The following is a 27,282-nucleotide window of genomic DNA, read 5'->3' on the forward strand; positions in this document are numbered from 1 at the left end:
TAAAAAATACATTGAACTGACAAAACAATGCCACATATTATAATATACACTAGTAATATGCATGCACGTTGCACTATAATAATTTTTTATAAAAAAAAACAGCTAGGGAAATTGTTTCTAAATGTGAGGCATTTTTTATGCTACGGCGAATGTTAAATGAAGGGGTCATTGAGCACCGTCTTAAAATTTGAGTAAGAAGATAAAACTTTTACATCGTAATACTACAGGTGTCCGAGAAAGATCCGTACAACTTCAAAAATGTATTGAAAAAGAAACAATAGGGTTACAGCGAAACTAATTAGTACATCAGATAGAGTAACTCAAAAAGTTTTTTTTCTGCAGTATGTTTCTGACTATATATGGCGCTACATGTCACGCAAAGGAATATTAAAGTATTTTAGGTATTTCAATGGCGAATCGTGTGAAGAAAGCTCAATATGTTGCGTGGTTTATCGAAACAAAATCCAATAAGCATCCAAACAGCTGTAGCTACTGTTGATGTTAGCATGCTGAAACTGTCGTGGATGGAATTGGATTATCGTCTTGATATTGTTCGTGGTACAAAGGGTCTCATAACTTAAGTTATAGGAAAAAAAACTTTTTGAGTTATTCTATCTAATGTACTAATTAGTTTTGCTGTAACCCTATTGTTTCTTTTTCAATAAATTTTCGAAATTGTACGAATCTTTCTCGGACACCCTGTATTAGTAAGTCTGAAGTAAATAGGGGTGTCCTGGCCTCTAGCTGGAAAAAAGTTTTTTTTTTTTTTGAACCACCCTAATGGACACCCATGGTTAATGTGACGTCCAGATCCGCAAATTCCTACTTAGAGATAAAAATACTTTTGTTTCAACACTATGGTTTCGAATCCCGAAATCCCGATCCCCGCTGGATATTTAGCGGTATTGATTCCGCGGGGTTTTGCTCTCAATCTCGCAAATTTTTTTTTCCCATTCAAGTGTTTTCCAGCTTTTGTCGCTCATAAAACGGCTATTTTCACAAGAATCATCTGCAGTTTGCATCTTCTTCCTCGAAGAGCAAGAAAAACTGTGTCTTTTATGACCAATGATGGATTTACCATTTATGAACACACACAAAAAAAGGAGTCTATTTTCATGTGAATTAATTGGTATTCTCATTCGAGGTTTCAGTTTTCATACGTTCAGCAATTGAGAAAATGCGTTAAACTTATAAGCATTTTCGAAAACCATCATTAAATTTTAAAATCTGGTAAAATTTCACTTTAGTTAAAATAGAGAAACTGTATTACATATTCCAAACACACTGGAGTAGTTGGAGCACGCATGTAAGCGTTAGTAATGCACTCAAAACCTTTAAGTTACAAAAAGGGCACTCCAAAGAAGAAAGCAATGAAAAATCTGACATTATTTATATATTCGGTAAGACTTCAAAAGGGGTGACAGAAATTTCTATGAAACACAGGATGACTCGCATGGCAGTGCAGTAAGTCAAGCTGCGCATGTTTTTGAATTCCTGTTCAAAGTGAGAGGTAAAATTAGTGAAGTTATCCAAGCAGCCAAGCACTTTTAATGAGACTGCGAATTGGTGAAACCAAGCAGTATTCACCCTTTGCTGTAATGAATCATATTTACTGATACAATGACCAACGTTAATGAAGCAACAAGGGTAATATCAATGCAAGTTAAATTGGATACAGCAAAACATATATCCATTAGACATCGTTTTTGTCCGAAATTTGCAGTTCTTGAGCAAAAACCCAGCATAAAAAAAAAAAAAAATAATTTGAATTTTTGGCATCTTGAATTCAAATTATGTTTTTCGCAATCACGAGCGTGTGTGTGTATGAATGCGCGTGTGTGTTTGTGTAGGCGCCTGTGTGTGTGTTTGTGTAGGCGCATGTGTGTGGATGCGTGTGTGTGTATGTATGCATGTGTGTGCGTGTTGTGTATGCAGTGCTGTGTGTGTACGCGTGCGTGTGTGTAGGCGTTCGTGTGTGTGTAGGTAGGCATATGTGTATGTGTGTGTGTAGGAGTGTGTGTTTGTGTCAGTGCGCAGGCATGAGTGTGTATGTGTGCGTTTGTGTGTAGGATATGGACGCAACCTGGAGACGGTTTTCGCAAGAGGAGCAAAATCGTGAGGCCGGTCGACGCGACGGTGGTGTGCTGGCAGAGGGAGGTGGTGGGAAAATAAAATCATAGGAATTCAAAACAGTCAAATGAGAACAATAAGCAATCGTGATTGCTCAAAAATCTAATTCAGAACGTGATGAAGTTACTGCGGATATATCTCTAACTGTCCACAATTATTTAATTTTAGTGAAGCCAATTACAGCGGAGCCACAGCCTGTGTTTTCATCAAGGGCATTATTTTTAGAGCAAAAATCCTTTACCATCCCATACGAGCGGCACGCTTTTGCTTACAAAACGATAATTGCTAATCAGGATCTGACTTTGTGTTTTACAAGTGCTGTACTGTTTGACCACGGATTGTATGTAATCTGGCAATCTGCCAAGTAAAGACGATTCCATCTGAATGAATCTAGCAGGGAAGATGGGAAAATAGCGATGGGATATTGATACACGCGTTAATGTCACTAGTGCCTTATTCATTTATTGCATTCTCAGAAATAAAATAAGTGGAAACAAAAGTAGTTACATGGAAACAACAAAAATAAAATAAAATATTTTCATTTCGTTCAGGAATGTAGAAGCAAAATGGTAAGCTCAAAACTTTGTTGTGAATAAATAAATCAATTAACTTTTGCCGTGAAAATATAGATCGAATATACTTTAGATTTAAAAAATGTTGCTGTGAGCAAATTTTCATTTTTACAAAACTAAGGCTAAATAATGGAGATGCAAAAGTGCTCATCTGAAACAAACCAACTAACATCCCCATAAACCAAGAGATACGTCCATTTCCGCCTATAAACCGGATATTAGCCTTTCCATGTAATCGATGGTCAGACAGTACTGAATTCAAGAAGACTATTAATTCAAGTAACAAAAACAGTACTTCCTAAAAAACACAACTTTTCTACTTAACATAAAAGTTTAATTTTTTTGGAATAATAAACTCAATCCCACGGGATCCCGTGGGATTGGCTCCTTACAATCCCTAAATCCCACGGGACTGAATTTGGCGCGGGATTGAAAAGCCTATTCAACTCATTATACGAGTATTACTGACTTGACTGTCAATTTAAGCTACAGTCGGACCTCCATATATCGAAGTAGGAAATTGCCCGAAAAAAATTCGATATATAGAAATTTCGATATATAGAAACAATCTTATTTTATCCCAAAAATCTCCTAAAACATTAAAATTAAAGCTCATTTTCGTGTATGAAACCAAATTTCTAATTTATACAAGCATCGGATTAAATGAAAGTTAATAATTAAAAAAATAACAAATTACATTTTTGCGCCTTCATACATCTTCATTCTTCGGCAATTCAACTTGATCCGCAACATCAGGGGATTTTCGTTTTGACAAATCGAGAGAAAAGTAAAAAAAATAATCTACTTAACTTGAATGATTTTTACTGAAACTTTAACGACTAGGAACAATAATCAACAGACAAAAGAGATGAATTGAAAGTGATTTTACAATGTTACTGGTTACAACTAAGATATTTGAAATAAACTTGAGGAAATTTAAGAATTATAAAACGAAACAATCACCTATCTACACACCCCTCAACCCCAGATTCCTTATGAGTTTCGTAGCAACCTTCAGTGAACATAATTTTCTCCCCTAACCTTTATTTTTTATGAGACAAATAATCTAAAAGGGGAAAAAATCTACAAATGTCTCGAAAAAAAATTCGATATATAGAGATTTTTTCGATATATAGAAACAATTTTTCTATGTAATGAACATAGAAATTTGCTGGGATTTCGATATATAGAAAATTTTGATATGTGGAATTTCGATGTATGGAAGTTCGACTGTATTTTGAACCATGAAGGATGTTTTTTCAGATGGAAGCGGAGTTGATGTTATTGCTGCAATATCTAAAAGAGGAACTTCACTCGTTATCGAAAGACCTGCGGTCAAATAGTGAATTGCAAGATGAACTCCGGAGAATGGAAGAATTCACCCAGCATTTGAACATGGTGCAAACACAACACAGCAAGCGGATTTCGGAGCTGACTTTTCACGTCAATTCTCTTCGCAAGCAACATGAAAGAGACAAAAAGGTAGGGATTTTCCTCAAAACAGACGTTTTTCTGGTCCTGGGTCCACCCGAGTGATACTTTTCAATGAGGGGGAGGACAAGAATGCCCTTACCTACCGTCCGGGACACAAAAAATCGTCAATTTTCGCAATTTTTTTTTAATCATTTGAAAAATTACTCCGTTTTTCTCTGCTTAAAAGGATGTTTGAACCTTGTTTCTATCTTAATTAGAACGAAAGATATAATTATTTTTGTTGCATGCACCTAACTAATGTGTATTTAACTTTAAAACTTTAAACGCGTTTTTCTCCATGATGCAATTTTTCCCGATTTCTTGCATTCAAACTCTTATAAGTCAGGAACCGATAGAAATAAAGTAATGAAATTTGGAGCATATCTTTTTCAAACAGTTTACTTTAAATTATATTCGGCAAATTTGAAAAAAATGTTTATTGCAAAACATATGATTGAAAAAAAAAGTATCTTCGAATTTTTCGAAATTTTTTTCCAAATATTTTCTGTTTTTTATTGAATCAATATTTTTAAAATCGCCGAATAAAAATTAAAGATTAGATATTTGTGCATAATTTTTGGAAAAAAATTGAAAATTAACCAAGAATATTTTGAGTTATAGCAATTTAAAGAAACCTCATTTAAAAAAAAACAAATTAAATTTAAATTAAAAAAAAAGTTTTATTTAAATTTAATTTTTTTTTTATTTTTTTATGATTTTGCTTATTAAATAGATCGTGAATCAGTGCAAAAAATTTCAAAACTCTAAAGTATTTAATTAAAAAAATTTCAAAATGTGTCCGGACCCCCTTAAATAAATGACAATGTTTTAAAGTTTAATCTTGATTTCATATATCTATAGTTGGGGTAAACCAAGCCTGGCACCGTAATTAGGATCTGCGTAGCCTTCCGAATGCTGACAGAATAGGTTTGCTGTAACTGTAGATTTACATGTTATAACTGAGATTATCATCAACAGTTGAAAGCATAGGGGAGGCACATGTGTTTTAATTTCAATCAGCTTTTAAGTTTTTGATTATCCTTTTCCTCTCGTTAGGCAATCAATTTTAAGCAGGGTGGTTAAAGGGAAATAAAATTAAGATCTTATATAAATTTATTATTTTCAACTGTTATATAACGCATCCATGACTGGTGTGGTAAACATAAGACTACGCACAGGCATTTTTATGTCCCTGCACGCGCATTTCATGTGTTGAAAATCAAGAAATATGCGACAAAAACTTAGTATCATGCAAGATGAAAAAAAAGCAAATATACGACTGAAATTTATTGCTACTTTGAAAAATTTAAGAATCAATGCAATATTTAACCATACAAGTGCACATAATGTATTTTAGCTAGTTTTAATACTCATTTTGAATGAATTGCTTCCTGTGTATATATATATATATATATATATATATATATATATATATATATATATATATATATATATATATATATATATATATATATATATATATATATATATATATATATATATATATATATATATATACTTTTACTAAATAATAGAAATAATAATAAAAGTAAAAGTATATATATAAATATATATACTTTTATATATATATGTTACTTTTAGTAAATCTTGCCTCTTGACTCCCGGCATCACCTAGACAGAAGAGAAAATAAACCAAATTGTACGACTAGTATTTTCTTGCAATGCAAATTTTATATATATAGAAAATACTAGTCGTACAATTTGGTTTCTTTTCTCTTCTGTCTAGGTGATGCCGGGAGTCAAGAGGCAAGATTTAGTAAAAGTAACTTTTTCTTCTTCATAACTTCAAAGCGGCTGTTAATTACAGTGCGCCCCATATTCATCCGGGTCGGCAGAGAATAATCACGCTCTGAGTGATCTATTCATAATCTCCAGCGTATATACGCACATTATATTACCGATATTTATTGCTTTACATTACAGAGCCTGATTACCGTAGGGGCATGTGGGGCACAGGTCCCTCCTCTCAGATTTCAGGGGGGCCTTAAATCCCCTTAATTTATCATGCTAATTAAATATAAATAATGATTTTACTCAGAATCCAGAGTACAATGATATCATTAAAAGTTATGCAAATGCGAAAACAAGGAAAAAATCTATTTGTTGATAAAAATTTCCCTTCAGAATGTGATCTCTTTGCAAATCAGCAAACCACTCCAAATTTAGTCTGTATTTACTATTAAAAGTTATATCATGGATAATTTTGGTATTTACGGTTTACTGCAACGGGCAAAGTTTAACTACGTTTTACACATTTATCGTGTACTACTATATCTCTTCTTCTTTTTAAATGTATGTATATTATATTGTGGTACCACCAAATTTAGCATGGTTGCGTAAAAACGGGAGTATCGAAATATTTTATTGGTTCAACATATAAAAAAAGCGGAAATGGAGGGGGGGGGGGGGGTACAAAATGAATTTCGTGCCCAGTGTCTTCAAAAATCTTAGTCGGGCCCTAGGGGGCCCTGAAATAGAAATATGCCCCATGTCCAATGTCACGATGATCGGGCTCTGTTTACATAACAGCATTTATAATAAGAACCACCTTTCATTACAAGTGGTGTTGAAAGCTTTATAAATACACTCGTCGGAGCGTGCATGTTGTCTGCCGGCTCAGCCTTATGTGGTACTTACTGTAGATACCCGTCGTTTGAGCCATAACGATTTGCTACGGGTACAAGTATGGCACCCTCATCACATGCATTTACATTGAACTTTTGTTGTACATCTAGGCATTTAGTGATGCAAATGAAAATTAGCGAACTATGCACATCGGTTATTCAATATGTACTGAACAGGAACACCAGGTATATACTTAGTTTTATGTCCTATGAGACTTTGTTATGATTTATAGCACTCAGCTGTTTTTTACTTCCTTTTACAAAAAAGGAAGTATTGTATTCGCGAAAAAATTTTCACTCAAAAATCGACCTTAATTTCCATTTTACTCCACCCGGAATGAATGTTGAGTTTTTGTTTCGACTCGACCACACGTGGATAAGTGCCTAAGAACGTATAAACACGCGAAATATCCATTTTGACGATTCCCAAGTTAATTACAACGAGTTGTCTCGTGACATCTGTATGTACGTATGTGCGTATGTATGTCGCATAATTCAAGAACGGTATGTCCTAGAAAGTTAAAATGTATTACTTAGACTCCTAGTGGGGTCTAGTTGTGCACCTCCCCTTTTGGTTGCATTCGGGTGTTTCTAAAGGGGTCTTTTGCCCCTTTTTGGGGGGAAATCTTTGTTAATTTCGATGTAAACTCAAGTGGTGTTATAATTTAGCGGACACTTGGCGATATATCGCCAGTCTTTTGGTCGCCAAGGTTTTTCGCCAACTTGGCAACAAATTGGACGATTTTTTTCTTTTTTTTTAAATTTGATTTCAATTTGGCCTTTGTTGGTGATATTTAGAAAGTAAACTATTGAATCACATTAAAATTGCCAGTAATGGGGAAATGACATTAAATTGGAGTAAAAGGAAGTCATGTGTTGCACACATCAGCTCGTTTACTTCTGTTTTAGCGGCAAAAGAAAAAAAAATCGTTTCATTTTCTAGTAGCTATGTTCAGTATCTGAGTTTCAAAGACGTGTTTGAGAAGCTGTGATAGTGTTAGAGTGATTTTACTCATTATCATTGCCCATATTGGGGGGGAGGGGTTACTCTGTCTATTAGTACTCTTCGTAACATGTTTAGCACAAATGTTTATTATTTTTGACCAGTTTTATAAGAGTTGACTTTACCCTTGCATCTTCTTTTGACAATAAAACTGCAGTAGTTTCTGAATACGTGACTTAATGTGTTGTTTAACAGGCTTCTGATGACCCTTGGTCTGAAGAAGGATCCGGAGATCTAGAAGCGGAGTCCCTGCTGCCTGTTGGTAAGTCAGTAGATCTCTGTGTATTTTATCCCTTCTGCGTCGAGGTGGAGAAAATCTCCAATACTAAATCTCTAGAATCAAAATATTTGGCATAATTTTTGGCAAGGTTAGAACTCGTATAGAGGTCAACTACCGTTCTGAAGATCTTCAGTGAAGATCTAAAGCAGTAGTGTAGATAGAAAAATCAGGTTTTAACTAGAAAAGCGTTCAGTTAAAATGCGTGGAGTTATCTCCAATTAGTTAATCATTGCCGTTAATCCTACCCGCGGATAATCGGGAGTTTTTTCTACAATTCATTTTTTTCTTCAGCGGTTTCTGTAGCCGTCATTGGCTGTCCTTAAACTAACGACCAAACGGCACGACCTTCAGGGTCACGGATTTGGACAAAATTATAGCTATAGGTCCATTCCTACTAGATATGAGCGCAGATAAAATGGTTTGACTGCATAGGCCCTAGTTTCTCTGCAACGAGGGTCCAAAGTTGCTAGTTTGGCCCCAGAAAGGCAATGGTGTTTCCATTGGAACTTCAGAATTCAACACTATGTTCGATCTCTCAACACCTTTTTCATCTTTCTTTACTAATAATAAAGCTGAAAGTCTCTCTGTCCGGAGGATGTCTGGATGTCTGTGACGCGCATAGCGCCTAAACCGTTCGTCCGATTTTCATGAAATTTGGCACAAAGTTAGTTTGTAGCATGGGGGTGTGCACATCGAAGCGATTTTTCGAAAATTCGGTGTGGTTCTTCTTCTATTTCAATTTTAAGAAAAAAAAATATTACAAGATGGACGAATAAATTACGAAATTATCATAACGTGGAACCGAAACATGGGCACAAGCCAATTGGCGAGATACGAAATGATCATAACGTGGAACCGTAAGATGGGTACAAGCCAACTGGCGAGAAAATTCACCATACATTATTTGTAAATATACAGGCGAATCAAAGGATCTTTTGATTTTTCTATTACGGGCAAATCCGTGCGGGTATCACTAGTTGTTAATAAATTAAGCGTAAGGGAGGACAGTATTTATTTATGGGCATTATCTAAGTTAGTTGAAAAGTCGAAACGATCTTGTACTTTCTGTTTTTTTGTGTGCCATGTGCAACAATTCAGAGTTTTTCCCCTTCTCCCATTTTTTGCTTATCAATGTGGGATATCTTTGATAGCAGGCAATAAATATCCAGTCAAAATAAATGTTTTTATTAGGAAACGTAAATATTTGTTACTAGCCCACGATTAATATAAAACGAAAATAATTAGTTTCATTTGCAAACGATAAATATCTTGTTACTATGTTATTTTTACATTCAAGTTATTGAAATTAAAAGTAGTAGCCAATTTGAATTTTAGAATCACTTATTAAAAATTAGTATTCAACTTAGTTAATTCAAAGATAAACATACAAACGGCTCATTCTGCAGAACAATAGCAGAAAAAAAGTGATAAAAGTGGTCATTTTAAAAGAAATTCCATTGCATTTCTGGGTCCAAATTATTAACTTTGGCCCCCGTTGCAGCCGAACTAGGGCCTATGCAGTCAAACCGCTATACCTGGGCTCATATCTAGTTGGAATTGACCTATATCTCGAATTTTGTCCAAATGCGTGACCCTCAAGGTCGTGCCGTTTGGTAGTAAGTAATGCGACCCAAAAATCCATATAGCTTTTTAAAGGTCTTTAATTAATAAGACATCCATCATTTTTAGAGTTTTTGGCTGAGTACAGGGGCGGCATTTCAGCATTTCATTCGGGGGGTCGAGTTTTTTAAATATGAATTACCTTAGTATGGAACAAAACACATATTGGCTAGCAGCAAGTAATCATGATATGGGGGAGGGGTAGGAGATTGCATAGTTAAGGAGCCCCCAGAAAAGGTATTTGTTGATGTGAGATCTTTTTAAAAAATAGTATGTATTTCTAAAGAGCATCTATGAAAGCACACTATGCATTGAGCAGCGGAAATGTGTTTCTAACAGAAGAAAGTGATGAGCACTACTCATTAAATAGACACACTTAAAATATGAGTGTAACAATCAATTTAAAGTACCAAGGCATTTTCTTATGAAAATCATACAGCCACACCACTGCACGGGCCTCTCATAACCATCGTTACACAGAGCACACAGGAACGAGTTATTTAGCCTACATGACGAAACAACGTCTTTAGTTAGAATTAAACATGGTTCCTCATCAGATTTTTCTGTTCTGAAAAAGCCGGTAAAAGCTGGATAAATTTCTAAAAATTTAAAAAACAGAAAACACTTGCTCCTGTCTGAGTTTCATCAACCATTACGGAGTACCAGCAAGATTGTTTTTCTTGAACATTGATTTGCGATTTACGTAAATTGAATTTGCTTATTTTTTATCATTCCTCTCGAAAAATTTGGGGGTGCAACCGCCCCCCCCCTCGACCCCCCTCTTTGCCGCCCCTGGCTGAGTCCTTTCTTCTGGCAATGTGATGAGACTAAGGACATAAGAAATAGGTAAATACTGTAGACCAGAGTTATATGAACAGCGGCCGGCAGGTCAACATCTACCACCCTATATGATCAATCCCACTCGCGGTAGTTCCCAGGATACGGTCAATGCTCATCATCTACAGTTAAATTCGATTTCTATGTAAAATTTTCCCTATTCATAAATCCTGCAAACAATTAAAAAGCACAATAACTTAAAAACTTAATGAAATGGAAAATTTTATCTGTAATCAACGATATGAGATTCATCCCGAAAAGTGGCAGTGAGCTACATACGTTATTCATAGTCAAATTAGATTTTATAATGAGTACTAGCTGTACCCGACGCGCGTTGCTACGCCAACAAAAAAATACATCATTATACTGATTTTCATGGCAATGATTTATAAGATGTCGCCAAGTCGCCGATGATATACGATGCTACCAAAAAAAAAAACAAAAAAAAAACTGCACGGCAAATGCGTTCGGAATGTCAAAAATACGCACAATATTGTAAATATTGAATGTCAAAAATACGCACAATCTATACAAATTCTTCACTCTCGACTCGAAATGGCACATATCGTTCGCTTTTTTTTTTCTTTTTGTTTCAAAATTCATGTGACACGTGTCTAAATCGCGTGTCTAAAAGTCCCGATTAGCTTACTATACCAAGGCTTCACTCGATACGCGTCTTATCGCGTCTTATAGAAACACGTATCAAGTAAAGCCGTGACTATACTCAAATTTTGTACCCACGCAGTTTGCAAGATCAATCCATCGCTAAAAATATCAAATAGAAAACGTTTTAAATCCCCCCGTTGCATGAAAAGCCATAAAACAATAAAGAAAGAATTTATTTGTTCAAACTCAAGAAAAATGGCAACAGCTAACTTCTTATCAATGAGATCTTTCACGCGAATTAATTTCTGCATTTTATTCGTATTTATCCAATGGATTGTGACTTAAATTGGAATAAAAAAGGAACTATCGATCGGATTGTTTTCGAACTGGTCTATAAACATTCCCAATGCCAAAAATAACAAACGGTTAAAGTTTCAGCCAAATCTGCAGGGTAGTTTTTGAGTTCATGGATGACATACAAACATTCATTTATATATATATATATATATATATATATATAGATGAATGTGATTTGTGTACTGGTAACTTTCCACTGGCATTTGTTTCTAGTTGCGAATCAAGTTTACTAATGAAAATTATCAGTAGAGACTTTAAATGCAAGTCACTTAGTTTGGATTCGTGAATATATTTTGTGCACTTCAATTTGAAGATTAAGTTTCGAAGTTAAGTGATATAGAAACCGAAGAAACGCCCCGAGCAAATTTGTGAAACTGATCAAACTATGGTTAAATATCATTTTGCAAGAGACCAACATTGAAAGGTATTGTATTTGTAACTTAATTTTCTGTAAGCCATTTCGGCATTTGGATAGTTAAGATTGGAACGTTTTATAAATACTAGCTTAATCAATTGACGATGGTAATTGAACGCAAAGGGTTGAAATTTTTATGTCACATGCAATTGGAATAACACAAATTTTGCTTTAATTTGAGGCGTCTTTCTTGTATTTGAGAAATTAAAAATTACTGATAATTGCTAGAAATTTCCAAAAAGTATTCTGCTGTCAAGAAAGATTCCTACGTATGCTCGAAACTTTACAGTTGGATACAGATGATATACAGAGTACTGAAGTTCATTGTGCCGTATTTATCACTTTAATTCGAAATAGACATATAAAAAAGTACTATTACTTTATGTCATCCAAATTCAATAACATATATACAGTGGCTCCCAAAAGTGTTCGTACACTTTGAAGTTTTTTAGAAAAGCCAAAGTAACTAGAAACTGAATTCGAATATGAAGTTCAATATTTTTTCACATCATTCCTATGTCATTCTAAATACAACCCATTGGTTTTTTCAGAATATTGACGGATCTTCTATTTGAAATGGGTCAGAAAACGAAGAGACAGAGAAATAACACGCCACAAAAGTCATCGTACACTCAAATATTTTCGAATAAATTCATGATTAATATTATCATATGCCATTTCATTAATATTTTTGCATTGTGTTGACCCTTATAAGTCATTTGGCTTTAATTTTTTGTTTATTTATTCCTTAATATTGTGCTTATTGCTGTAAAATGGCTGGTATTCGTAAAAGACCGCAAACACCATTCAAAATTTGAATTTTTTTCCCACAGTAATGGTAAATTGGTTTGAAATGTCTCTAAATTAGTTAATTTATTTGTTTGTATAGTAAAGTGCTTGATAAAATGCTTTGAAGAAAGGAATCGGACCGAAAAGAAGGTAAGAAAAGGTCAAGCAGCAAAGTTGACAAAACGTAATCGGAGATTTAAAGTTAAAAAATTTATGAAAAATACACATTTGAGTGCTGTAAAAGTTTCTGCAGAGTTAAATGAAAATTTTTGCATCTAATTTTCAACTAAAATTGTTCTTTAAGTTCTCTGATTAGCTGGATTAAATGAGACCTCTTCCCGCAGAAATTTTTTTGGTCGTGTGAAAAACAGAAAGCTTAAGCTTTTCGTCGCAAAACCAATGATAAATAAGCTCAAAATGTTTTGGAATTACGTCTTACTTACAGATAGAAATAAATTAAACATTTTTGGTTGCATTTTTGTATAGTTGTACATAGAAGAAAAAATTAGGAACTTAATCTTAAAGAACTTAGTTGGCCTAGTTAATCAGGACGGTGGAGGTGTTCTTGTGTGAGGGTGTATATCAGTATCAGGACTTGGTAGTTCGGAATTTTTAGATGAAATAATGAATCATGCTGTTCCTTTAAATATTTTAAAAACCAATTTTGAACTCTTAGCCAAAAATTTGGTTATTGGAAACAACTTTGTTTTTTATCAAGATAACGATAAGAAGCACACGGTTTTCAACGTTTGCGTCTAGTGCCTCGAAAATTGTCCCTAAAGTTTAGAAAATACCTCCTCAATCTCCAGATTTTAACTTAATGTAACGTATTTAGAGATATCTGGAGGCTAGATTACAAAAATAGGGCTTTAAAACGAAAATAGAGCTAGAAACAGTAAGACTCGAAGTGTGGTTAAACACTAACTCAGAAATTACGCAAAAAAAAGAAAGAAAAAGAATGAAATCTATTCCCAGACGTTTAAAAGGTGTTATGAATACTGTATGATATTCTACTAATTAATAACTTAATCAAAATTTAAATTATTCAATAATATATAGACATTTTATAAAGTGTACGAAGACTTTTGTGAGATAAAATTTCCGGCACTTTTTGGTTTTTGATTTTTTTTAAATTAAGTTTTAATATTTTTTAAAAACTTTTCATGCAGTTTTGTTAAAAATTGATCATAGATCTTGTAATTAAATACCCATTCCGAAATATTAATTCTAACCAATGGATTGGGGCTCATTTCGTTGAAAGTCGTAGGTGTACGAAGACTTTTGGGAGTCACTGTAGGTCGAAAAACATAAAAAGTATCTAAATAATCGCAGCAAATAGGTTTACTGCAGGACTTTGAGACAGTATTGTGATCATATATAAGATTTACTCAATGGAAATGGCTAAGATCACTTAAAAAACTGAACAAATTCGCGGGTTTTTCATGTCTTGTCAAGACCACATCCAAGAACTGTATATATGATCACGAGTTACTTTGGAGAGTTACTTTGTTTTAGGAAATGTAATACACAGGTTTCATTTTATGGGTGGACATTTTCATTCACGGATTTTATTGCACAAAAGAAAGTGAAAACGTTAATCGTTAAATTACATGCCAGATGATTTATATTTTCAAATGCATACTTTTACCCCCCCCCCCCCTCTAAATGCTCTTTAATCTTCACATATTTCGAAATCTTGAAATAAAGGAAACGAAAAATGAAATGTATGTAAGTGAATTGCATAGAATAACAGCAATAGCATTTTGGTTTGAAGAATAAAAATGATGGTTCCGGACTATTTTTAAGATTGAAAGTAAGTCAAAAATTTAACTTATTCAAAGAGTAAAATTAATTCAAGGGGGAAAATTAATTCGTATTATTTCAAAATACAGTTCTTGGATGTGGTCTTGACAAGACATGAAAAACCCGCGAATTTGTTTAGTTTTTAAGTGATCTTAGCCGTTTCCATTGAGTAAATCTTACATATGATCACGATACTGTCTCTAAGTCCTAGTGTAAACCTATTTGCTGCGATTATTTAGATACTTTTTATGTTTTTCGACCTATATATGTTATTGAGTTTGGATGACATAAAGTAATATTTTTTTATAATGTCTATTTTGAATTAAAGTGATAAATACAGCATAATGAACTTCAATGCTCTGTATATCATCTGTATCCAACTGTAAAGTTTCGAGCATACGTAGGAATCGTTCGTATATATTCCTTAATTAGGAGATCATTCGAAAGAATCTCTTACGGCGAGTTCGATCAGGAAATCATTTGAAAATGCCTGCAACTATAAATTACTCAATTCTGAAACTATTTGAAAAGAGAGCTGGAAATCGTAACATTATGATTGTGTTCTGGAATTATTCCTAATAATCGAACGATCCTGTTGTAGCCAATCGATAGTTTAAGCAATAAATAAATACCTTTGTGCCGAGAAATAACAGGAAATATCCAACGTTGTTTATTTGTGCTAAACAAAGTTGGATATTTCCTGTTACAATCGATAGGTTCCCTCACTGATTGTAGTTTTGTTCTCTTTTATTGACTCCCTCTTTTCTTTGAACAGCCACAAAGAAGGTGCAATCCGGTAGAGTCACCCCACCTGATGTGCACGAACAGAAGATGAAGATGGATCGTCAGGACATTACTCGAGAAATTCAACAGGTGAGTGATCCTCTAATAGCAAACTTCGGACAAAGTTCGTGATACCCAGAAATTTCATTTTATTTTGCAATTCTGTAAGTTATTTCATTATTTTTAAACATTGAAATTCATTTAGTTTAAAGTTAGGCAAATACCCTTTTTTTTTAAAAAAAAGTCGATTTTTGAAAAATTTAGATTGCCCTAAATCTTCTACCCAAATCCGGGAAAAAATTTCAGTCGATGAATTATTAAGAAAACTAGAAGAAATTTGATGAACTCAAATTCACTGCTTTTGATAAAAAGGTTTTTTTTCTTGATTTTTCTCATAACCAAGTTTTTAAATTTTTACATTACGCCCACAGCTCTAGCAGAAAAAGTATTAACTATGTTTTTGAAACTTTTCAAAAGAGACAATGGAATATATTAATGTTTCTAATCCTACAAAAGCAAATGTACAAGCAATATGTGTTTTTCAAATAATTATCAATATAGATATCATTTAAATTAGATGGCGAAAACTACATTCTTCCATGAAAATTTTATTCAAATGAGCATAAAAAACATGTTTTTTGGTTAATTATTTCGAATTGGACGGTCATATCATTCTCTGGTATATGTATATAACAATTGGACACAAAAGGTTTTAAAAATTACCGAAAAGTGAAGACATTGAACGTGTTAGGAAAACAGTACTTTTTCGAAAGAAAAAATGACTTTGAACGAAAAAAAACCCTTAAATAATCCTTTTTGCAACAACTGAACAGTCAAATGCGTTATTTAAGTCATATTAAATAACCATTTAAAGTTTTAGAACGGTGTAATGAATATTTGAAGAACAAAATATTTAAGGTATCTACCTTAAATAGTTACTACTTCTTAAGGATTTTTTTAACTCTACGGAAAAAACATCGTTTTTTTTTTTCTTAACATACGCATAAACTAAGCATCCATTATGTGAAGCAGTCAGAATATCTGATTAATATAATGGCATGTCTGGGAATATTTCCGTGGTTGAATTTCAAAATAGTGGCAACACTAGCTATGCATCTGTAATAGTTTTATTGTTATTGGTACCAATACTTTTACATTCTCTAAATAACATTGAGATCACTTTCGATCACTTTTTATCAAAAAGTCCTAAGTCAACACTGTTCGTCGATTGAATTACGCCCTTGAACAAAAACTGATTCTTGTAATCTGTTCTGATGTCTACCACATTCTGGCAAACGACGCAAAGAAGCTGTGTGCTATATCAGCACGTCCACGTTTGTTAGTATCCAGCAAAATACTCCCTTTTCAAAAATAAGACAATCCTTACTATCAAAATGGATCTTTCACGGTTGTTACTTCCTTTTACAGAAAAAGGAAGTATTGTATTCGCGAAAAAATTTTCACCCAAAAAATCAACCTTAATTTCCATTTTGCTCAAACCCAAATGAATGATGAGTTTTTTTTTTTCAGCTTGACCACACGTGGATATGTGCCTAGGAACGTACAGACACCCGAAATATCCATTTTGACTATCCCCGAGTTAATTACAACGAGTTTTCTCGTGACATCTGTATGTACGTATGTATGTGCGTATGTGTGTATGTATGTCGCATAACTCAAGAACGGAATGTCCTAGAAAGTTGTTGGCGCCAAAAAGACTAGTGATATATCGCCAAGCGTCCGCCAAATTATAACACCACGTGAGTTTACATCGAAATTAACAATGATTTCTCCCCAAAAAGGGGCAAAAGACCCCCTATACAGACTTTTAGTGGGGTCTAGTTGTGCACCTTCCTTTTTGGTTGCATTCGTATGCTTCAAAGGGGGTCTTTTGCCCCTTTGTGGGGGGAAATCATTGTTAATTTCGATGTAAACTCACGTGGTGTTATAATTTGGCGGACACTTGGCGATATATCGCCAGTCTTTTTGGCGACAAACTTGGAGATTTTTTTCTTTTATTGATTTTTTTTTTTTTCAAATCTGGTTTCACTTTCGCCACTGTTGGTAATATTTAGAGAGTAAACTAATAAATCATATTAAAACTGCCAATAATGAGAAAATGAGATTAAATTGAAGTAAAAGGAAGTGACGTGATAAACACATCAGCTCGTTTTCTTTTAGTTTGACAGTGCAATCATAGCCATGAGGATGTCCAAGTCCTCCCCATGAGCACCCTCACAAGATATCAGTGAAAGCGTTTGTAGTGCGATATCACGCATGGGGGTTGATTGGAAGCAAAACAACCAGTGGCGTTGATTTCTCCTGATATCTGGGGATGGGTAACGCGTCTGAAATGCAAAGTAATAAGCAACAGCATTTTTCTGACTTCGAAGTAATGCGTTTCTCCTTCTCCTCACACTTATTAAGGAAGTTTTCGTTTAATAACCGCAATTCAAGCCCCTCCCTCTCCATTTCTTAGTGAAACAGAAATTTTAACAGCCTATTATCTCATGCGTCTTATCTACACTGAAATTGCCAGCAGCACCTTCTTATGTGCTATAGTTGTAATATGGCGGCATTGCCGCTAACTTTTTGTAAGAAAAAGTAATTTTTGTGTCCATATTACTTCCTTTGTCTCGCAGGTCCGAAAAGAAATTCTGCAGTCTCTGGACATCGAGCCCTTGCAGAAAGAACTGTCCCGCGTACAGTTTAACCTCGCTCAGTCCCAGGCTGCCCAGAGGGTCTTGGAAGACGAACGTATGGCAGACAAGCAAGAGATCAAGAACCTACAGGTGGGTTTATTGCTCTAGAATGAACTATTTAAAGCAATTTTACGCAGAGCATGGTTCAAGGTATCTAAATGATGCCTGGAGGTGAAAGAAAGGGCAGAGAGTGGCAAGAAGGAGTATGTGTCGTTTGCTTACATATTCGTATAGAGAGATAAATGTAAGTTTAAAGTTTCATCATTCTTGCCTTCTTCAGAGCCGGATAAGCAAAAGAGCAGAAAGCGTCCCACGCCAAAAGAAAGAAATCCCATTTTTTCTTTTCTTTCAGATCCAGCTTTTCTCAGCAAAAATAAAATTTCAGTTCGATTTAAAATTTGATTTTTTTTAATTAGAGCGCAGATGCTTGGCGTACCGAATAATAGCAACCTGACAGTTGTCATATATGCTGGGAGGAGGTCCTCTTTACGTCTTTTGGAGATGAAGACAAGTTTGCGAGAGTTGACCTTTAAGTGGGGCCTTTACTCTATCATTGTAGGACATCTGGACATCAGAGGCAAAAGTTTAGATCACCTTTTGAAAGAAGTTTTTTCAATTAGATTTCTGCTAGAGATACACCCTGTTTTCCAGCTAAAAACTCTTTTTAAAATATCTCAACAGTTACCGACATTAATATTTGACCTTTTGTGGATACGCACCAACACACTGGTTACTAAAGTACTACTTTTTGCTCCTAAAGTCAATCCATACACAACTACAGCGGCAATTTTCCAAAAAAAAAAAAAAAGAGCTTAAAAGAAAATATTTTTGGAAAATTGGTCCTATTATTGTGAAAGAGATGAATATTTTGTACATAAAGTGATTACATCTTATTCTGCTCTTTTATTTCATCTCTACAAAGTATAAAATGAAGTCTCCAAAAAGGGTCCGTTTGTTTGAACGGAGCAAAACTGGAACAAAACCCGGCCAGTTTTGATGAAATTTTCAGTTCACAATCCAGTTTCAGAACTGGAAAGGTTTGGAGACCGGTTCGAAAAAAGTTCAATAAGTAGTGAAGCCTTTGTAAGTTGATTTTGTGGTGCACTACTTTAGTGTTCAACTTAAACAGGTGGTCAATTTATAGAGGTTGACTTTTTGATCTAGAACAAATTTTGTACCAGACAAATGCGGTCAACTAATGAGGGTGGTCAACTTTACAGGTTTTACTGTAGTTCCTTTTTTATTCCAATTTAACACGCAATTTTAACGTTTAACGTTAATTCACTTTTTCTGGGGGTAGAAAATTACTTGCACACATTAATATTAGATACCATTCGAATGAGCAAATTTTTCTGCTTCAGATGGAATTTGCTTCAATTCAATAACATGATCACAACGAGAGTTATTCGAATTTTTACTCGATTTTTTTTCAAGGCTTTGCTCGATTCCAGTCGCTAATTTCTTCATTAAATTCGTCTAGAGTTCACATAAAGACCTAGAAACGTTTTGAGCATCAGGGTGTTTCTTTTTCGTCTTTCCTTTATTTTACATATAATTTTCCGTGAATATTATTACACGTTACCATTGCTCCCGTTCGTTAAAGATTTTCAGCTTGCGATCGTATTTTTTAAGACTTAAGTTTCTAAAAATATTCGGAGAAGGGCCTCGAACCTCCTCCCTCTAAATTCTAATATCATCGAAGATCGTCTAAAATTGCGTATTGAACGGAAAGATAGCTGGTCATAACTGTTCTAAAGCACTACTTTATGCGTACAAATGTGTATGTACAGGTATAGAACAAAATAATAGGAACGCCCAGTTAAAATTGAGTTCATTTTCGACCGCCACGAGTTGCAACAGTTTATCACCAAGTGGCGGTGGTAGGGAAGGTATACGTGAAAAAAGGCATGACAATTGGAGCTCATCTCACTGGAGCGTCAGTTTCTAGAACAGTCAGTCTTGTGAAGGATTTATGGACCACTGTATCATTCACAAGTGGTGGATGATACATCCTGTAGGTTATGACAGACGATACAAATCTGTGGAAGGTGTCTTCTGCAAAGCTCAGCAGTGAGCAAAAGTCGAAGTTGAAGGATCGTGATAGAGGTGTATTGAAGAGGATTGTCCCCCGAAAACGCAAGACTGCATTGTCGCAGATAACGTCCTAAAAGCATAAAAACCTTCAGAGCCACGTATCAATGAAATTTAAGCAACAGGAGTTGCATGCTGTAGGCAAAGTAGCTATTCCAAAACCGTTAGTTTCGACGCAAAAGTAATATGAAGAGACTACAGTGGTACAGAGTCCACCTAAACTGAACGCAACTGCAATGGAAATAAGCCATATGGTCTGACTAGTCATCATGTACACTATTCGAGACCACTGGACATGTTTCTTCCGGCGAACACCGGCAGAAGCATATCATATTGACAGCTTGGTTCCTACCGTGAAGAATGTAGGGAGTTCTGTGATGGTGTGGAAAGCAATATCTTTCAGTGGATTTGGGCCTCTTGTTACCCTGGGGTAGAGAATAACAGGTGAACATTATCGAATTATTCTTGACAATCATCTTTTCTCTATGCTTCAGAATCTTTTTCCGGGATAGCGTCTGGTGTTCCAAGATGAGAACTCCTTTATTCACAAGAACCGCTGTGTTCAAACATGGTTATATGAGCATGACGATGAAGTAGAACTTCTAACGTGGTGTCCCCAGTCCCCTGATCTGAACACCATTCAGCTTTTGTGTGTTTTTTTTTTTTTAGAGAACTACGTCCGTGCGCGGTTTCCTCCTCCACGCACTCTATCTGAACTCGAGGCAGTCTTGCACGAAGAATAGGTGCGAATTCTACTGAACTATATTCAAGAGCTTTTTTTTGTCAACTCCACGTCGAATACAAGCTGTTATTTAGGCAAAGGGTGGGCCAATCCCTTATTAATGAAAGATTTTCATTTTTTCACAAGTGTTCCTATCATTTTGTCCTGTACTTGTGTGTCTGCATTGTAAGTGCAACTCCTGCTTCAGGAAGAAATTCACTACTGTCCATCATCATATAGAAACTTTATAAAATTTGCTACAGTCCCAGGGCTGGTTTAATCCGGTACTTGTCTCCTTTGTCTTTTAATGCCAATTTTCATCAACTTTTCATTGTGCTAGCACAAAAGATGCAAGAAAACTTTCACTTCTTATTTAGCCCATTCAGGCAGGGACGACAAAAACGTATCATGCATCTGTCGATTGCAAAACGAAAACAGCATTAGATCTTTACGAAAGTACTGACATCTGGCTTCTTTGGTAATAGGAGATGCTTTCCAGGCAGACGGCTTCCTTATCGGATCAGCAACATCGGATCACCTCTTTGGAAGTCTTGGGAACGAACTTGACGCTCCAGCGCTGCAGGACGGATGGACAAGACACGGCACGTGAGTTGAGACTCGCTGAACTAGAGCTACGCGTCAGGCGCGCAGACGCACGCGTAGAGGATAGAGCGCGACGCGCGGATGCGGCGCGTCGAGCTGAAGAGGAAATGACTCGTCTGCTCAGAACGGACGTCGCCAGGGTGGAAGAAAAGCTTCGAGAAGCAGAGGAGAGACATCAAGAGACGAGACAGCAGCTGGATAAGTTTGTCCGAAGTCTTCCAAAAGGTGAGGTTACAAATATCTTCTCGATCTCAACTCGGTTGCTCAATCGTTTTAATTTGTTCCAAGTCTTTGCAAAAGCCAGAAGATACAATAAGTTAGAGATAACTGCAGAAGCATTATAAATTTCGCTTTCAACTTATGAGGCATTTATCTTCTGTGTTGATTACTATGTTTGACAACTCTTTTCAATGTTTCAGGGATGTGAAATAAATGAAACAAATGAGTGTAGTAAGAGCTTTTTAGTTTCTGCTTGCCTTTGCGTGTTAGACTTTAACTTAGCTGTGTATCAGAGGAATATTGTGTGCCCTGAAACACGGAACGCGGAAACCAGAAAAACAGATTTTTGTTAATCATCGTTTTAGTTTTTTGTATGAATTAAAATATAACTTTAGTCTGCATTCTAAGATAAAATGTTAAAGCACGTTGGTATTACCTCATACAGGTCATTCTACAAAACGTGTAACTTTTCTGTCACACGCCTTTTAATGTAAAACTTTTCAAAAACGATTCATTCAACAATGCTTTTTAATTTAACCAAAAATATATCTATTTAAACCTGTCAACAATTCTTTAATAATAATTTTTATTTTAATATATTTTTGGTTCACAATATGTGAATTCTTACCTCCGTGGCATGTCACACACCTGGTGTGACTGTTAATGTTACTTAATAACGTGTTTAATTAATAGTACATACTTATTTACTTATTATTCCTTTCCCAAATGTCTGAAATACCAATTGTTGAAGTATAGTTAATCATTTAATATTGTGTTTTAGTTCGTTTTAGTAGGATTAGTTATTATGGCACAAAATAAATTCTCACCTCCGTTACCTAAACACAAAACGCCATTTCTCATTAACACGTGGCAGTAATGACATCACATTTTATTTTCCATGATACAAGGGAGCGCCTTTGTTTATTTTCAGCCATAGTTTAAGTTGTGATACTTTTGTTAAAAGACAAGAAGATAGATTTTGTTTGAAAAACTAAATGTGGTTATTGTGAACTCTCACCGACGTGAACTTGAATTTCAGGTATGTAAATTAATGTAAAAAAAAAGTGAACGTGTTTTCATAAGTTTTAACGTATGCAGATTGTAGCAACGAAGAAAAAATATTTCCCCTGAAAAATGTATCCATTAGGCCTATATTAATGGAAAATTCCGTACCTCGGTGAATCTCACCTCCGAGACAAATCTTATGAATGTCATTATTTCTGAGGTGAAAATAAATGATGGAGGAGAAATACGTCAGTATTAGACATTCTACAAAAATTATAAATTGCCAGTATATTCGCAAATTTTCTAAATACTATTTTTTAATCCACACTTGAACTAAAAGGATAACTAAAAATTAAGCCGTACTTTAATTAAGAGTGATTAATATTAGATTCCGACTAATCATTAAAATAGCTAATTTTTTGCGCAGTTAACAAAATTACTACTTTGATTTTATCTGGCCACGATTTTTAAACATTAAAAGTTTTTTTTTTCTTTTCTTTTTTGTTTCCGCGAACAAGGCATTTTTTAATTTTTTTTAAATTTATGAGTAAAATAATTGGAACTTAGCTAGACCATTATTTATGGGGACTTCTAGCAAGCAACACTTTTACGTAAGAATGAAAAAAAAAAAAAGAAAACAAAATATTTTGAAATTGAAAAATATTTGCGTTCAAAAGGTTACGCTTTCTGGAGAATGAGCCATACATATATATATATTTACTCAACGTCAATACCATTTTTTGGTTCAGTATAATCATTTGTCTTACTTAAGATCTGAATATGCTTTTTTTTTTTAAGTTGAGTTACTTCACAAAAACGAACTAATTAAGTCACGTCACTGAATGATCTATGAATTGAAATTTTCGAAATATATTGGCATAAAATTTTGAAAAATAAAAGTGGTACAAAAGAGACTTGCAGTCCATAGAAAATAACGAGGGCAAAATAAAACACACAAATTGTCTTTAATTTTATTTCATATTAATATGCTTAAAACGAAAAATTTCAGACATGAGAAGCTGCGAATGTTCAGACACTGAAAAAAGTACTGAAATAAGAAGGTGACAATTCTTTTTCTGAACACAAAAAGAATTTTCCTTTCTGCACTAAGAATAATCCCCTTTCTTATTATTAATAGAATAGGAAGGTGCCTGTAGTAGTATAGATTACATCTGCTAGCAACCGTTTTTGCTGAACTACGAATAACAGAAGCTGAATCACAGTCTAAAATTTTTGCTTGTTTTTTTTTTAGATTGTTCAATGATGTCTGCTCCTGGCCCCGCCCTCATCCAGGTCCCGTCTCTAGGTCCTACAGAAGTCCATTGTGATCCACCCTGGCTCATTTTCCAGCGTCGTTCAGATGGAAGCGAAGACTTTTTTCGAGACTGGGCAGACTACCGTCGTGGCTTTGGCAGTCCCAGGAAGTCAGAGTTCTGGCTTGGCAACGAACTCTTGCATCGTCTCACCAAGAAGGGGGCACGTCTGAGGGTGGAACTCTGGGACGTCCAGGACAGATACTTCGTATCCGAGTACGATACTTTCCATGTGGGTCCCGAAGAAGACAGGTACGCCAGGCTTGTGTCAAGTCCTTAATCCGTGTATATTGCAAGCTAACGTCCAGGTCTTCCTAGGTTCCTCAAAAACTACCACTTTACGTCCATCTTGCACCTCGGTCAAACGCACCTCACCACTTAACATCTAAATTAACAGCAATTACCCGTTTCCAACCACATTACGTCCATGTCGCCTTTCAGTTGAACGTGCCTCAACCCTCTACAGCTGAATCAACACCAAATTGCTCACTTCCTATTACATTACGTCCATGTTTCTCGCGGTAAAACGTATCATACAACTTAGTGCCAAAGTTTGCCCCAGGTTGCCTGTTCTTTATCAATTTGCGTTTATATCATTCCTGGGTTTTCCATGTCCTTCAATTTACTTTCATGTCCCCTCTGGATTCCTCGTACTCTACTAATTTACGTCTATATCGTCCTCGGGTTCCTCGTGTCCTACCACTTAAGTGCACTACTGATTAAATGGGTTCAGGGCAATTTACAACAAGTTTACCCTTTTGGGGGGCATAGTGGTCTATTTTTGTTTCTCAACAATAGTTAACGCAGAGGGTATTGCAAAGTCTTCAGTTCACTATCAAAATAAGCGAAATCTGTTGTCCGCTGGCTCAACAGCATGAACGTGTCTCATTATTCTGTAAAAAAATATAGTGGTTGTATAGCGCAGTCGAAATTCAAACGCTAGACCAGAGGAGCGAATCGAATCTAGCACCAATGCTACTATGCCGGTCGTCAGCTAGTGGAGACAACATCAATTAAACAAGCTACTGTTAATGCAATCCTCCAAATATTGGAGAAACTGGTTGCACCATGATTAGAAATTTTGAATTTCTGAGTCAATTTAAGGTTGAAGTAGCATAATCCTGGACTTCTAAAAATATTTGGGTAAACCATTTACTGGGTGCAAATAAAAAAATGCACCACATAGTGAATAATATTTCATTCACTTTTTAACTGAACGGCAGCGAACGGAAAAGTTTTCTGCCCATTCTGTTGTAATGCACCTTCAACTATTTTTAAAAACCAACATCTAATCAGATTATGTGGTTGTAAAACTCTCATTTACCGATTACGAACAATTTAATTGATTATTGCAAATATTTTTGTTGCAGGTACGCCCTGCAGGTTGGCGGCCACAGAGGCAATGTTAGCGACGCCCTCCGTCATCACACTCAAATGGGATTCAGCACAAAGGATAAGGACAATGATGCCTCGAGCACACACTGTGCCCTCCACTACACGAGTGGATGGTGGTATCAACACTGCCACCGAGCTGACCTCAACGGTCGGTTCCCGCTTGGTGTGACTTGGTACGACGAGACAAATCATGATTGGCTGCAACTGAAGAAGGTGGAGATGAAGTTAGCGACAGCACCAAATACTGTGTGATGTTATGCATCGGAGTCCTAGTTTCAGCACTGTCATTAGAATGAGTTTTATAAACGGGCTCAAAAACGAGAATTGCTCAATTACCAGGTGCTTTTGAGTATCTCCAAAGAGAAAAGACATTGGAACATTGGATATACTTATCAATGACTACATTTCTAAGCTGGTCAACTCAAGTAATCACGTTCTACTGTAAAAATCGTGAGATATTGTCTGTCCTTTTACAACAACACTGCTAGTGAATATCAACTACTATTGCCAATGTTTTAAAGAATATAGGTCAACGTTACTCACAACATTAAGTTTGACACAATGTTAAAGCGAGTCCAAAATAAATCACAGTGGCCGCTGGAACATAAGAAATGGCCCAGTACTTCCTGATTTGTGTACTTAACGAATTTCAATTAAGTTAGAAATGGAGAACTAAACTGGAAGCCTCTTACGGAAATTGTTTTTCAGTGCCGTTGAGGAGCTCTATTTCAGTAAATGCATAATCAGCCTAGACCTTCAACTAGCTACTTCTGTGCACCAAAAACAAGTCCTCTTGTTATATGTGATCTAATGCAAAATCTAACTCCACCACCACCACCATTTTAAACTGTCTTATACACTCATGTAACAGTCGTAGACAGATTTGTACCTAAAAATTCACTGATAACGAAATGCGACCAGACTAAATAAAATTTGGAAGTAGATTTCCAGTAGTGTTACTGTTTCACTCCACCCAATATCATGGAAACAGGAGCTTTTGACATAGAACAGCATTTTTTGGGTCTATTCTTTCACTTAAATTGATAGTAGAAAGTTCACTGCATGGAGATGATGTACCATTACATTTTGAGAGAATGGTAAACAAAAACCAACCTTACTCAGAGTTTTGCTTTTTCGAGCTTTGCCAATTTGTTTTAGTATCAATTTGCTTTTTTCGGAATTTAGTTACTCAAAAAGTATAGCGTTGGATCGGGGATTCCCAAATAATGTCATTGATTCTAATCAGTTATTCAATTACTAATAATCAAACGCTATTTCAGGAGCATTATTATAACATTGTTGTTTTACTTTTTTTTCCCGGAATTAATCATCAGATCGCTAAAATCGAGAAAACATTTAATTTTTCCTGCCACCCATTTCACTACTTAATTTACCGCTAATGTTGCACCTTAAACAGAAAAATGAAAGAAAAGGAGGGCTTAAGACTTGGTACGAAAAGGCTTGGTGAAAATAAACAGAATTGCAAGTTTTTCTCCTAGCAGTCGAAGCTTGTTGCTTGAAGGGAGCTAAATATACCAATCACCGAAGAAGAGAAACCGCAAAAGCGAACATTGAATCCACAAGGGGCTGCCCCTTGTAAATATAATGGCCGAAATACTGAAGCGTCATGATATAAATCAATTTCTCCTGTTTTCAATGAAGATGAATGAAATAACAGCGTATGATCTGTGCTATACTATAAGTACAAAAGTCGTTAAGAACTTACCCACTGACTATTTCAAACGACATTTCTTTCCTGAACATTACTTTAAGTACCATTAAGGTAGTTTCTGGAAGATGCTTAAGTAGATTTTGGAAATGGGTATGTAAGAGCTGCAGAGTCGCTTTCCTCTTTCTGCCATCTTTCCTAAAAATAGCTAATATTCTTTTCATCATTTTTTCTTGATTATATTTGGGAAT

The 27,282-nt window shown here is 35.3% G+C and overlaps 2 protein-coding genes across 2 annotated transcripts in view; one reads left to right on the forward strand and one right to left on the reverse strand.

Annotated features, from left to right (window-relative positions):
• The window catches only part of LOC129216801 (uncharacterized), a gene marked incomplete at its 5' end in the record, with an annotated part of 111,578 nt that overhangs the window by 53,114 nt on the left and 31,182 nt on the right, over positions 1 to 27,282 (reverse strand). The gene's annotated exons all lie outside the window — the stretch shown is intronic.
• Positions 21,384 to 25,895, forward strand: LOC129217680 (protein scabrous-like). Its single transcript, XM_054852012.1, has 3 exons — positions 21,384 to 21,655; positions 23,907 to 24,219; positions 25,338 to 25,895. Exons 1-3 carry the CDS (start codon positions 21,538 to 21,540, stop codon positions 25,612 to 25,614), a joined length of 708 nt encoding a protein of 235 aa, XP_054707987.1. The 5' UTR covers positions 21,384 to 21,537; the 3' UTR covers positions 25,615 to 25,895.

This window comes from Uloborus diversus, chromosome 2 (assembly GCF_026930045.1).
Source record: "Uloborus diversus isolate 005 chromosome 2, Udiv.v.3.1, whole genome shotgun sequence".
NCBI classification, from domain to species: domain Eukaryota; kingdom Metazoa; phylum Arthropoda; class Arachnida; order Araneae; family Uloboridae; genus Uloborus; species Uloborus diversus.

Excerpts from the sequence above, each read along its gene's own strand:
- LOC129217680 (XM_054852012.1), top strand. The coding sequence starts at position 21,538 with ATGACTCGTCTGCTCAGAACGGACGTCGCCAGGGTGGAAGAAAAGCTT. Across the intron at positions 21,656-23,906 it reads TGTCCGAAGTCTTCCAAAAG|ATTGTTCAATGATGTCTGCT; the intron begins GTGAGGTTACAA and ends TTTTTTTTTTAG. Across the intron at positions 24,220-25,337 it reads GTGGGTCCCGAAGAAGACAG|GTACGCCCTGCAGGTTGGCG; the intron begins GTACGCCAGGCT and ends TTTTTGTTGCAG.